Genomic DNA, 14,699 nt, shown 5'->3' on the forward strand with positions numbered 1-14,699 from the left:
AATTATTGTATTTATAGTTATTTATAGTTACTTTTGTCTTTTAACCTTTATACTAGAGTTGTAAGTGATTTACCCACTAACATTTACCCACTACAATATCAAAGTATTATGAATTTTATCATATATTTACCTTTACCAGTGAATTTTATACTTTCAAATATTTTCACATTTCTAATTAGTATTCTTTTGTTTCAGATTGATGAACTCCCTTTATCATTTCTTATAAGGCTAGTTTGTTGGTGATAAACTCTTTTAGCTTTTGTTTGGAAAATTATCTCTCATTTAATTTTGAGGGACAACTTTTCTAGGCAGAATATTTTTGGATGGCAGATTTTTCTTTAAGTATTTTGAATATAGCATCCCACTCCCTTCTAGCCTGCAAAGATTCTGCTGAAAAAACTGTTTACAGTCTTATAGAGATTTCTTTGATGTAACAAGTAACTTTTCTCTTTCTGTTTTTGAAAATGTCTCTTTGTCTTTAACTTTTGACAATTTAATTATAATGATTCAACATGGATCTCTTTAGATTCATTGTATTTGGTACTCTGTAGGTTTCCTGGATCTGGATATCTGTTTCTTTCTCCAGTTTAGAGAAGTTTTCAGCCATTATTAATTTGAATATGCTTTTTGCCCCATTTTCTTTCTCTTCTCCTTGGACATATATTGAATATCTTGATTGATATGTTGGTTCATTTGTTGTCTCACAAGTCCCTTAATCTAATTTCACTTTTTTTCAGTCTTTTTTTTTTTTTCTTTTTTCTCCCCTGGATGTATTTGACTGCCCTTTCTTTGAATTCACTCTTCTTTTCTTCCAATTGATCTAGTTAACTGTTGAACTCGTCCATTGAATTTTTTTTTTTTTGTATTTGTTGTATTCTTCAATTCTATGATTTTTATTTGGTATATTTTAATACCTCTTTGTTGAAATTCTTTGTTCTTGCATGATTTTCCTGACTACAGTGAGCATCTTTATAACTGTTATTTTGAGCTCTTTATTGGAGAAATCACTTATCTCTGTTTTATTAACATCTGTTTGGAGATTATCTTGTTCTTTTGTTTGGAATATATTCTCATATTTTTTCATTTTCTTTGACTCTCTGCACTGGTTTCTGAACATTAGATAAAACAGACACCTCTCTTTTGATTGAAGTACTTAATCCATTTACATTTAATGTAACTACTGGTAAGGTAGGATTTATAGCTGCCATTTTGCCATTTGTTTTCTATACGTCTTACATCTTTTGGTTCCTCTATTATTCAATTTCTGGCTTCTTTTATGCTAAACGTATAATTTGTAGTGTATCATTTTAACATTCTTGCTTCTTTTTTTACTATGTATTATTTAGTTATTTTCCTAGTTGTTGCCTTGTGGATGAGTTAATATCTTATTATGCAATGGTCTAGTTCAGATTAATATCAACTTAATTTTAAGAGTATACAGAAATTTTCCTCTTACATAGCTCTATACCCTCTGCAATCCTTTGTGATATTGTCGTCATACAAATATATCTTTGTATAGCGTATATCCCTCAGCACAGATTGTCTTTAGATCAGATAAGATTTTTAAAAATTACTAACAAAAAAAGATAGTTAAAAACTCTGCCTCAGTCTTTACTTCCTGCTTGCGCAGAGCCTCAAGGTCAGCCAGAAGTGAAGGCTTAAAACCTCAGATCTTTTATGGGAATGCACAGGGTCCTGGGCACGTGCACACCCCAGTGCATGTCTGTGCATGGCCTTCCAGATTCCCAGGAATAGATTAATGTTTTTGAAGCTCCCTACAGTCATCTTATTCCTCAGTTTTTCCTTTTAGGTTTCTTCTTTAGCTTGTTGTTTCCCTCTACTATTATCATTGCCGTGGGCAGTCATGATGTGACACAATTGCTGCTGATAGTTTTTGACAAACTCTCCTAGGGAAAAGGCATTTACACTAGTCAAGCTGAGTGTCAGGTCAAATAAAGGCAAGTTTTGCAAGTGAGGTCTTCTAGGGAACTGTCAGGGAGATCAAATAATGGAAATTCTTTGGGAATGGGACTTTAGAAGAACTCTAACCCCATTTTGACTTTTCCACTGGCTTCTAAGCTCCTGGTTTTCACTATGATTTGGGGGCTGTTGGCTTTTAAGGCACCCATAGAGCTAGGATAAGGCAGTGGGATTAGGACAAGTTATAACACCATGAAGCTCACTGTTCTTACCAAGATTCAATCATTGTTTCTGAATAAATTCTTCTTTGTTAGTTATAAGCCATCAGTTAATTTTCAGGGTTCTGAAAAAGTTGATTTGACAAATTTGTCAGTGTTTTTATTGCTTTCGTAGAGGAGGATTTTCAGGGGTACTTACTCTGCCATTTCTTATGATGTTTCCTGAAGTCTGCTTTGGAATTTTTTAAAACAGAATATGTTTTTCCTTCCTGTTTCTAAGTTTTTTGTTTTTTTTTAAATTTTGCAATGAACATGTAGAAACTTTGTTTTAGGTTACTATATTTTCCTGTAAATAGTGCGAGTGATTCTCATTCATCAAAATATGCCAGGAATATTTTGAAGTGGTTATTGTCCATGAAATATATTGACTAATGGAATATATAATTGTGCAATGAAAACAATACTTGAAGGGATAATCCAGGGATGAAGGCATATAGTTAAGGGTAGGCCCTCAAGATACAGATTGCCTGGATTATGCCATGATTCTACCCTCTACTATCATTAAAATCTTGGCAAATTACTTACCTTTTATAGAAAGACATATTTGATATTTCACTTAACTATAAAATGGGGTAACTTTAGTAACCAATGAATAAAGTAGTTGTAAAATTTTAGTGAGATTATGCTTGTAATGCCCAAAGTAAAATGTCTGGCATGAGGTGCTTAAAATATACTAGTTGTTATTATTAAAAAGCTGTAGATTTTTGCTATAAATATAATGCTGACACTGAATGAAACTTAATCTAATGTGGGTTATCAATGCCATAGTCTCTTAACTAGTCTTTCAAATTCTCTCTTTTTTTTACTTTGTACAGTCCTATACACTACAGCTTGATTTACACTCCTGCAGCCTGAAAAAACTAAGTATTTCTTATCACTACATTGCCCTAAATACCAGTCTCCTGCTATCTGCAATGAGTTCAAACTGCAAGACTTTTTTTTTTACCCATTGACCATGTTAGTCTGGCAAAACTGTATGCTATCTCTTAACACTATTAATTCTTCCCAGTAGATCTATCATCTATCTATCTATCATCTAGCTATCAATCATCTATCTATCCTCTATCTATCAATTATCTACCATTTATCTGTATCGCCATAAAGCAACATGGAGGATTCCATGTATCTGTGAGCCATCTCTGTTCCTGAAGAAGCTCTATGCTTCCCCCTCTCTTTCATTTTGTCTTTTCTCTTATTCTTCTTCTCCCTGGAATTATTTTCTATGCTTTCTACTTGAACTCCTATGCTTCTTAATATCTTAAATTCTGTTTCCTCCATGTTCCCTTTTAGCTGCTTTGCTTAAAAAAATTTCTCTGTTTGACATGTCAATAGCATATTGTACTCATTTTCTCTTCTAATACATTCCTTTATATTCTCAACACATTATTATCTGCATTATTATAAGTTTCTTAAGACATTCTATGCCCTTTTTACCTTTGCATATCCTGCAGCAACTGATTCAGTGCTTGAACACAAATGATGCTTAAAAAACCAGATTTTCAGAGTGGCAACTAAAATTCTAAAAAGACAAATGTCTGTAGTGTCTTTATAAAAATGTTTTCAGCTACTTAAATGTACTCCCATTATATTTGTTCTTTTATATTTTGCAGATTCCACTTTGGTTTCCATCGAAAGTGCTGCAGAATCGAGTTTTCTGTCATATCGAGTTGAGCCACTTCAAGGCAAAACTAATTTTTGGATAGGATTGTACAGAAATGTTGAAGGTGATTTTTGCAAGATGATTATTTCCTCACAGATATTTCAAAATGTTTTATTTAGAAAAAAGTTCACGTTTCAAAAAGTCTTGCCTTAAATAATGGTAACTTTGTAAATTTGTGAAAAGTCAAACTTACATTTTCATTTGAGGTAAGAACTGAAATTTTAAATGACCCACATACTATACTATCCTGGAAGTTGGTAATTAAAAGAATATCTTCTGTAGCTAAGTTAGTTTAAGAAGCTTTAAAAAATGTTTTCTATCTTTTTCCAGAAAAAAAAAAATTAGAAAAGGATAAGTATACGTATTTGTCTTAATTAGGAATGAGTTTTCAACTAAAGCTATATAAGAAACACATTCTTCTCAGTTTCCTTCCTTGCAACAATTAGTCATTATAATCTTGGCTATTAAAAGTCTTATTATAAATTATTGATTGTAGTATAAAATAATATGCTTAGAAGTGAATAAGTTGAACTTATTTTAAGATGGGTTATTTTTAACTTCTATTTTTACTGACTTTATTTATTAATCAGGAAAGTGGCTGTGGATAAACAACAATCCAATCTCCTTTGTCAACTGGAACACAGGAGAACCCTCTGGTGAACGAAATGATTGTGTAACTTTGATTGCATCTTCTGGATTTTGGAGTAATATTCACTGTTCTTCCTACAAAGGCTATATTTGTAAAAGATCAAAAAGTAAGTAAGAATTTGTCCTATGATATATATGCTCACAGGCCACAATTGCTTTCAAATATTAAGATGTCAGGTATGGGATTATAATGTGATAACAAGTTCCTTGCAAACTACTCCTGCACAAGTGAGCAGTTCAGTCTGCCACGGTGATTAATTGCTGTCTGTAGCTCTGAGTGAGCACGATACAGTCTCTGCTTAACTGACATAATGGTTTTGACTTACCAATCCATTTATAATGGGATATCTGCGCATATGGATTTGCAAAGTTACAAGCAGTTTGGAGAGCCCGCCTACGAAGCCTTATGGCATGAGAGGAAAAAGGATAAAGCAGTCACCTGACCAAATCAGAAGGGGTCAGTGTTCCAGAGAGGAACCAGAATTAATTGAGGAATGAATCACATGAGACCAATGAAGGCTTCTTCTGAGACTGAGTGGCAGACTATGGAAGGATAGGGAGAATTAATAGTGTTATATGCCCATGATGTGATATTGTCTGGACTTAAATATTTTTATGTCATTCCACTTTACATAATATCCTTCTCAACAGATAAAAATTATTCATTAAATAATACATCTAGATAAATGAATTAGATAAATTAACACTCTATCCCTAGTAGATTTTATTATTTTAGAATTGCATAGTTCTTCAGTCTTTTAAAACTCTGTTATAATATATCACACCCTTTGGTGCAATGCTGGGATCCTATTTCGCTTTTTGTTCAAATGCCTTGTAATATCTTAGGCTTCAATGGACCAGTTTCAAAACTGCTAGCCTAGAATTCATTATTTATGAGTAAATTGGGTAGATTTTAAGGGTGGGTATCAGTGGCCCAAATGCAAATAGGAAGGCTGTATTTTCAGATCTTCAAATATATTCAAACTCACCATACAGCTGCAGGATGCTGGAATAGAATAGAATAGAATAGAATAGAATAGAATAGAATAGAATAGAATAGAATAGAATAGAATACAATACAAAACAATACAATACAATACAATACAATACAATACAATACAATACAATACAATACAATACAATACAATACAATACAACACAACACAACACAATACAATACAATACAACACAATACAATACAATACAATACAATGATAGGTTTGTATATCTGTATATCAGATTTATCTATCATCTATCATCTCTATATATCATATCACTATAATTTAAACATGGAGGATTCGATGTATCTGTGAACCAAATAACACTATGGATATGCAATTATTATAGGTTTTTACAAGTATTTAATTAATTTTGATTTTACAGTTATTGATGCTGAACCTACTCCTACAGTAATGACGACAAAAGGTAAGACCATTATGAAATTTCAAGTTCCATATTAGTAATGCATCAGCATAGTTTGTTTTAAAAATCATAGTGATCCCTTCCTACATTCCCTGAACTCCTGGTAGAATTGCTTGAGCTCCACTAGCCTTTGTCATTATGCCATCAGCCTCCCTTGAATGATGCTCTAGAAAAGCCAGCTTGGAGACAGGTTGGTGTTTTTACCATCGATTTTTTTGAAGACATCAATTGCTCTGTTCCAGAGAGTTGCCTTATAAGAACCCACGGAAGAATTTTCCCTGAGGAATCCCCATGGTATTTTTCTTTTCTTAAGTAATATTTCTAATTTTAATTTTATACATAACTTGAATTAGGTAGCTGATCCTGTTTCGCTCATTTGTTTGGCTGCTATAAGAACTCGAAGTGAGATTTATGGTTTGCCTGCAACCCCCTATTAATCTCATGGGTGCTGTTTGTTTGCTAATTACATTCATGAGCCCAAATTTCCATTACTTTTATTTTTTTTCCTGAATTTTTTTTCACTTGCTTTTTATTATCATCATCACATTATTACTATTCTATTTATCTTCCTATAATGTGTTGGTTAGCAGCCTTATATTATTTTGAAACAGGTATAAATATTATAAAACACTGATTAACTAACTCCATGCTATATAGATAAATGAAATGTTCTTGCAACTGAATAATAATCTTAACATCTAAAATAATCCTCTATCTTATTTTCATGTCCTGCATTTCTCTTTGACAAATGCCACTGGAAGGAATTTACATTTTAGTTTTTCGAAAAAGAAAGTTATAATGTTCTCCATAGCATTTTACCCTCTGCCTCCCTCTACCTTTTTGCTAATGATTTTATTTATTTATAGCTGACTCAAGGAAGATGGAACCTACTAAACAGTCTTCCAGTGTGGCAGGTGTAGTAATCATTGTGATTCTCCTGATTGTAATGGGTGCTGGCCTCGCCGCGTATTTGTTTTATAAGAAGAGACGTGGGCACGTACCTCAAGAGAACGCTTTTGAAAATACCCTCTATTTCAACAGTAGAGCAAGTCCGGGAACTGGCGATACAAAAGATCTCATGGGCAACATTGAACAGAATGAACACGCAGTCATTTAGTATCATAATGTGATTTAGGTATATTGACATTTCATAAGATTATAACTAAAATGTTAAGGTTTTTATTTCAATCTGATTATTTCCTTTAAGGTTAGTACTGTGTTGCACTGGTCTGTCCTTTTTCTTTGCCTAATTGAAAAAAAAAAATAATTGCTCATTTTCTAGTCTGGCAAGATATTTTCACAAAAGAGAGATAACAATATTGGCTACCATGTTAAAAACATATCTTAGGTGAATACACAGCACAATATTAACATCATTGGTGTGTAGCTATTGTCGACTGCATGAAGATTATAAGAACCCCAGAAACAACCAACTAAGCTTTCTGAAATAGTTTAAGGAGCGACCCCCTGCCCAATTTTAACTATTGAATTGTAATTCAGTAATTAAAGGACCATTTTAAAACTCAAGTACAAATAACTTCAGGTGGCATAAAAATTTAGTAACTTTTTTTCACAAACCTTGATATTCACTCCAATTATTTACAACTGTATTCGTACATGTGCAGAAAGAATAAGGCAGCTGAGAATCTTCTTTTCCCCAAGCAGGGTTTTTGAGACTGAATATTGCAAACAAGTTCTTTGTCCTGTTATATGTATATCAGGAATGCAAAGATGTGAAATAAAAAAATGTAAATTTGCGTAACTGGATGTACTTAGATAATGTGAAATAATCATCAAAGACAAGGTCTATTTTTAATAGATTTGTATTTTGGTGATTTTGATAAGTGTAAATTTTATTTTAAATGAGATTTATTTATCCATTTACTTTACATTTAGCTTTACTCTCAAAATAAACAATTTTATTAGTAGAGGAATTCTTAAACTCTTCATCTCTTTGGAACAGATAGGTTGCTAAAAAGTATGCATTAAATGAATTTTGTTGTTATGGCTTGCACTCTTCTCCCAGATCGTCTATTATAACACTGACGCAGCTCAGAATTCAACAGTCAAAGGCACTGTTATTGGGAATTAGAGCTCTAAATGTCTTATCCTCACTTTAACAATTTTTTTTTTTAAGAATTTTGCCTTAAAGTGTCATGTACATTGCAAAATATGTTGGCGGTTTCACAATCACACATGTTCCACACTGCCAGCTCATCCTTGCCATTCTCATGGAGTCGTCCTAACTATTAACTATCACCAATCTGTCTGTCTGTCTTTCTGTCTGTCACCTATTATCTACCTATCTATCAATTTATTTTAAGGAATTGGCTCATGCAATGCTGGAGGCATGGTAAGTCCAAATGTATAAGGTAGGGCAGCAGGCTGCAGACTCAGGGAAGAGCTGCTGTTTGAGTCCAAAGGCAATAAGTCTGCTGGCAGAATTCTTCTGGCTTTGCTGTTCTAGTAAGGCCTTCAACTGATTAGATGAGTCTCACCCACATCATGGAGGGTAATCTGCTTTATTCAAAGTCCATTTATGTAAATGTGACTCTTCCAAAAAGAAAAAAAAACAACCTTCACAGAAACACAGAATAATGCTTGACCAAGTTTCTGGGCACTGTGGTTCAGCCAAGTTGACACATATAATTAATGATCATACCCCTTTATATGGCAGTGGTTTTATAATTATTTTTTATAGAGCAAATAGAAAGATAATGCAGTCTTTAGCATGACCAATAAGATTTTTAAAAAATCTTTGATAGTTTAGAAAAGGCCCTTCAACTATACAACTTGTTATTGATAATATGATATAAACTTTTAGGATTTCTCTTGAAATATCAGAAAACCTCTCTTGCATATCATTCATATACAGGTACTAATATTTCAAGGTACTTATTTAGAGTTTTTTCTTTTTCATACGCAATAAGTAATTTTAAATATCTTTGAATTTGATGATACTCATTAATCAGTTTGTTCACATTGTTTTAATAACAGCATATGATTTTTTTTTGGTGAGGCTGGTATTTTGTATCAAATTAGCTAAAAATCTAAATCTTTTTCCAGTATGTTCATATGATCACTTTTCTTCATTCTCTTTATTAGCTAAATTACCATACAACCTAAGAGTCTCTTCACTACTTCAATTGATACTGACATTGAAAAAGCTCCCTGAATTGGCTGGAGATCCTGGTTGTACTATGGGTCCTTATCATATCAAAGTTATTCATGGCAGCTCTGTATGATTAAGTTTAGGGGAAGATTATTAGTCTTACTCAGCTAGCTCTGTGGGTTGAGTGAAAACCTTTTCTATCACAGCTTTCTCCTTATGGGTCTGATTACAGCTTGTGTACATAGAGTTCTCTAGGAGATTTAAAAATACCCTACAAAGTTACCATGTTCTCGTTTCTGTTGATTTAATTTTTTTTTTCTTTAAGGGCGAGAAAGTTCAACACTCTGGGCTTGCTCCTGATTCAGGGTTTTGGAAGAGATTCTCAAACTTTGATGAGTGTAAGAACCACATGGAGCCCTTATTCAAAATAACAGAATCCTTTGGGCCCATGCTTATGATTCTGATTCAGTAGAGCTGGGTCAGAATCCTGGACCTTGCATTTCAACAGGGAGCCCAGGGGAGTCGGAATGCCGTCAGGCCGTGATGGTGATGCGAACTCTGTTTTGGAATCATTTTGCATTGAGGTAGCATTTCTCCAAAGCTGTTAGAAATCTCACATTGTCCATGAAGTGAAAGCAGGATAGCCAAATAGCATGAGAGTTGACGAAAGCTGCAGTTTTTCCGTTCTGTCTGGCAATTAACCAGAAACTATAGATGCTAAAATCTACTTCTGCACTTCTTTTACTGAATGCCCTTATATTACTGCTATGGAACGAATGTCTGTGTTCCCCCCAAAATTTATATGTTGAGACCTACCCCCCAATGTGATGGTGTTAGAAGGTGGGGCCTTTGGAAGGTGCTTAGGTCATGATAATAGAGCCCAGACACACGGGATTAGGGTCCCCAGAGAACTCCTTTGTCCCTTCCATCATGTGAAGACGCAGTGAGAAAATGGTCATCTATAAAGCACGAAGCAGGTCCTCTCCAGACGCTGAATCTGCTGGTTCATTGGTCTTGGACTTGCCGGCCTCCAGAACTGAGACAAATAAAGTTCTGTTGTTGATAAGATCTATGGTATTTTGTTATAGCAGCTCGAATTGACTAAGACATTGTCCCAATGCTGTGCCATTCCTACATTCCCTTCGCAATCATCATTAATGAGTGTGTGTGAGTTGAGGATTTGTTTGTCTTATGCATCTTAGAATATAAATTTACCCCAGGAGGGGAAAGGTCAGAAATTGTGTGGTCCTGGGCAGGATTGTAGATCTTTGTGAAAAGAGCCATTTCTTCACGCTATGGGTGATAACACGAAATCGTTCATCCCCATAGAGACTCCCACCTCATAAAAATGTCATTGTCTTTGGGTCAGAGTTGACTCATTTTATGAAGAGGAGAAAGTGGAAACCTGCTAATGCTCACAGCCATCATAACTCTACCATTCAGTTTTATTCTCTTGAGAAGTGAAAGGGCAGAAGAACCCTCATCAACTTCTTTGAGAAAAAAAAATGGAATAAATATTTCGAAGAAAATTCCATCTCTTATTTTCCCTCAATTTTCTGGAAATCAGAGTCAATCTTGGCTATCACAGCAATAGGGAAACTAATTAAGTACCGACCATATGCCAGGCACAGTGGCGCATACTCAGATGAATTCCAGATGGTCCTGAAGTGTTTTCTGCTGACTGCCTTGTGCCACTCTGATTTAATTCCAAAACTCAGAGGTCCTTGCTCTGGAGCTGGTTGGGACAAAGGAAGGGGACTTGAGGTCTCCGATGAAGAGGTAAAGGATCGGTCATCTCTACGAACCTACTTCTCTGAATATGACAGTTTATCGGGCAAGGTTTGACTCTGTTGAGGAGGTCCTGGGCTAAGAGATGGGTGAAACCTCACAGCCTCTAGATGTTTGGTGTTAGGGATTTGGGTTTCATAATAAAAAGTCCTGATTTCCTCTGGATGTATCAAGGCTTCCCTCGGGGCCATGGATTGAGTATGAATTGCTTTTGTCAGAAGAGTCTCTTCCCATATCCTGTGTACCCTGCCAGCCCCCAAACTGTGGTGAGCCTCCTCCCCAAAATGACTGCAGCCCAGCTGATACACCTGTGCTGGTCTCAAGCACCTGTGATGTGTGTGTCACGAAGCAGGTCCTGGGGCTTCTGCTTTTACTATCCACAGGGCCACTTCTGACCCAGGGTGGACTCCCAAGCCAAACCTGCAGAGCATGAAGACAGAAACAGACGCAGTTTGGGACCTTTGCCTGAGCAGCTGCCACAGACTCCATTGCCAACCAACAGAGAGTCTGGCATAGTCTCCAAGGGGTGTCAGCCAGCTGGGACTTCTGAAGCCTCAACTCTCCTTGGAGCGCCCCCCCCACCCCCCAAGATGTGTCTGGTCACTGTGCTTGTTTTACTTCCTCCTCGTTCTTGCTTAAAAGCTGGATTCCTTCCTTAAAAGTCAGCAAAATCTTGATATTCTGAACTTTCCACGCAGGCAAACAAGTTTGGGGAAGCCAGGCAGTATCAGGTAGCCTTTCCTGTAGCTGATCTTCAGAGAATCCAAGCCACTGTGTTCTTTTGGACCGCCTTCAACCAAGGGTATTCCCCAGGGCCAAGCCTCAGGGTATCAAAGGACCACTTAGAAAGTATTCCCTCCCTCATGAGAAACAGAATGATTTAGCTGAGAGGGCATCTCTGCCAAAACATATCATACAGGCTGAGACAAAAAAAAAAAGCCTAAAGACAATGAGAGTGTTCTTGGTGGAAGCGGCCACTGTCACCCTCTTTGAACAATTCCTGTTATCAGCCAACCAAAGGAAATTTGGTAGCTGCCATCCACCCTGAGGAGCTCACAACAATACTAACAAAGTGAAAAATGTGGTGTTTCAATGACTATACAAGATACAACGTCCGGGTAGCCATCAACATCTATAATTCATGCATTTTTCAGTTCTGACCCTGTTTGCTTCGAATGATGGGATTCTGGTTTCTGCTGCATCTGATACTGAAGGGTCAACAGTGACAACAATGTAAGCTACGAGCTCCAAAGCTGTTGCTGGGACCCAGCCAGGAGCAAGTGGTTACATACACACCCTCTGTCCTGAATGTACCAATTGTAACATCACAACTTCCCAAATATTTGACACATCTGCAAAAGGTGTCACCTTGGAAATACCAGCAGGCTATTTCGTAGTTAGCACAGAGAATAGAAAGAAGTGCATTCATTTGGTTGAGCTTAGAGGCCAAAGCTCCTATCATAGGGACGATTGACAGCATCGCTCCTGGAGATTCATGTCTGAGATATCAGTGGTCACCACTAGGCGTGAAGAGTTGAGTCAATAGCAAATGTACCACCTTTACTGACCATGGGGCTGAAGGCCACACCCAATATTACGTGGATTCCACCCAGCCTTACAACTTTCAACAAGGAGGTTGAGCTATTATGCAGATTATCGATGCCAAAAAAGTTTGATTGAAGCCATCCTTAGTACTGTCTTGGCAGAGCTTATAAAGACGCCAAAGATGGCGGCGGCCTGCATGGCTCCAACACGTGGTTAGGGGTTCACTTAGCACACACTGGCATACGCTTATCACTTGCCCTGCTGCCTTCCGTTGGACTGTTTACCAGGCTTTCTTCCTCTGACAAACTGCGATCGTCGGCAGTGATCACGTTCCATTCATCACTGTGTCACCAACATATAGTAACATAGGTAGATGCTAAATAAAGACCTGAGTATGATAACACATAAATATATAAATCATGCCAAACCCTCGTCGAGACTTCCTATGTGCAAGTCATGAATGATATTACCGATTAATTGAATTTACGTAAACCCTCAGGACAGCTTGAAGAAGGTAAGTTTCTACTTTTATCCTCACTTTATAGTTGAGGAAACTGAGAGAAAGTTTAGGAAATTGATCATGGGGGAGGTTGGGGTGTGGTCCAGGGTGAGCCAGTGGGGAGAAGGTGCAAAGGCCAAGGCACAGAGTGAACGAGACGGAGGCTGACTGCTTACGGTGAGGCTGCCCCATTTCTGGGCTCCCAGTGTCTACGACCCCTCTTCTGAAACCATCCTTTTGTTTTTTTTTTCCTTTCTGTTTTCCAAAGTTTAAAAGAGAAATCCCTGGATTGAGTTATTTTTCTCAATGGATTTTGTCCACTTAAAATGAAGTACTTCCTTCTCTCCTTAATCAGAGTGAGCATTTCCTCTTCCCACACAGAACACACTACTTTGGTTTAGCGTTGTTTGGGGATGGGTCAAGGTCTCCCACTTAGACCAAGGCCATGGGAGAGCAGGGCCTTCATATCATAGATCTTTGTATTTCACACAAGCTATAACAATAACTTTCACATAGTAGGTTTTAAACATGGGTTCGCTGAATTAGGTTGTTATTTGTTGAATTAAAGGTTTTTCTGGAAATGATTTCTGGAAAATATACTGTTAAGGAAACTGTTTCTTTAATAAATGGTAAAGATAACTTTCATTAATTCGTTATCATGAACTATTCTGAGATTATTTATTTAAACAAATCTCTCTATTTCCTGCCTTATTCTGAACCAGAAGTTGACATTTTAATGCTCCTCCTCCTCAGGGATTTTGCTCAGAGAAGGCAGAACTTCTGTCTTCTATGAGAGCCAACTTTCATCAAACGGATTATGCCAGGGGTCCTTAAGGATGAAGGGAGAGAAGGATTTATCTCTGAGGGAAGAGAGAGAAAGAAGGAAATATCACCCCCACAGGCACTGGGCTCAGTGAGGACCAGAGCCTAATTTACTGCATTGAGATGGTGTCCTGGGGTGACAAGACTTGAGTGCCTAAAATTGAGACAGAGGGGTTTCCAGTCTTGGCAAAGATTTGGAGCCCCACGTGCTGGGTAGAAAGGCAGAAGCAGTGAATGAAAAGCAGACCACGAGGATTAGAATGAGCCTTTTCTAAGTCTGCAGATTACAAGACATACCATATTGTCTCAAGGTATTAGGGTCTGTGTGTTTGGTGAAAATCAACAGAATTGGACAAAAAGGATGTTACCGAGATAGGGGTGTATGGGCTTCTTTCAACCAGAATTCCAAGCACAGGCAGCCAGGACGCCTGCGGTGACTTGGAATGTGCCCAGGCTTTTTCCTCTGTCTTTCTGCTCCTCCAACTTGAGTGAGGCCGAGGGAGCACCTTGTTCTCCCTGGAACCACACGTGATGTCACTTCTGTATTTCAGGCAGGAGGTCCTCTTCAATATCCCCAGCAGTCTCCCACTCACATTGATCTCAAAACCATGTCATGGGCCCAATGAGTCTAGAAAATGAAAGCTTTTAGCTGGGCACTTTGCTGTCTTAAACAAGGGAAAGGAGGAATGGATATTGGGTACCATCTGCAAAGTCTGCCACTCGAAGCTTCATCCCCACAGAAAGGACCAAGGAAAGATGAGAAAAGCGAAGGCAGGAAATAACAAAAAGAGCAGGAATTAATGACATGGATAATGAGGATCACAGAAAGCCAAACTGAAAGGTGAATTTTTGAAGTGACTAATAAAATAGATCCATCTCTAAGAAAACTGACAATATAATGAGTAAAAACAATGAGCTTCAAAATCATGCATATAACAACCTAATTTATGTTAAAAAATAGAAACTAATGGATACATTAACATCTGTTATCTGGTAGAGAGGCTA

General features: G+C 36.9%; 1 protein-coding gene across 1 annotated transcript in view; it reads left to right on the forward strand.

Moving 5' to 3' along the window:
• MRC1 (mannose receptor C-type 1) overlaps positions 1–7,682 on the forward strand; it is an 82,631-nt gene extending 74,949 nt beyond the window's left edge. Inside the window, exons 28-31 of the mRNA XM_011364416.2 lie at positions 3,809–3,922; positions 4,449–4,613; positions 5,890–5,931; positions 6,795–7,682. Coding sequence (XP_011362718.1) covers positions 3,809–3,922; positions 4,449–4,613; positions 5,890–5,931; positions 6,795–7,045 — 572 coding nt within the window. The 3' untranslated portion in view covers positions 7,046–7,682. The remainder of the gene's footprint in view (positions 1–3,808; positions 3,923–4,448; positions 4,614–5,889; positions 5,932–6,794) is intronic.
• Positions 7,683–14,699: the final 7,017 nt, after the last annotated feature.

Source organism: Pteropus vampyrus, unplaced genomic scaffold, assembly GCF_000151845.1.
Source record: "Pteropus vampyrus isolate Shadow unplaced genomic scaffold, Pvam_2.0 Scaffold96, whole genome shotgun sequence".
NCBI classification, from domain to species: Eukaryota; Metazoa; Chordata; class Mammalia; order Chiroptera; family Pteropodidae; genus Pteropus; species Pteropus vampyrus.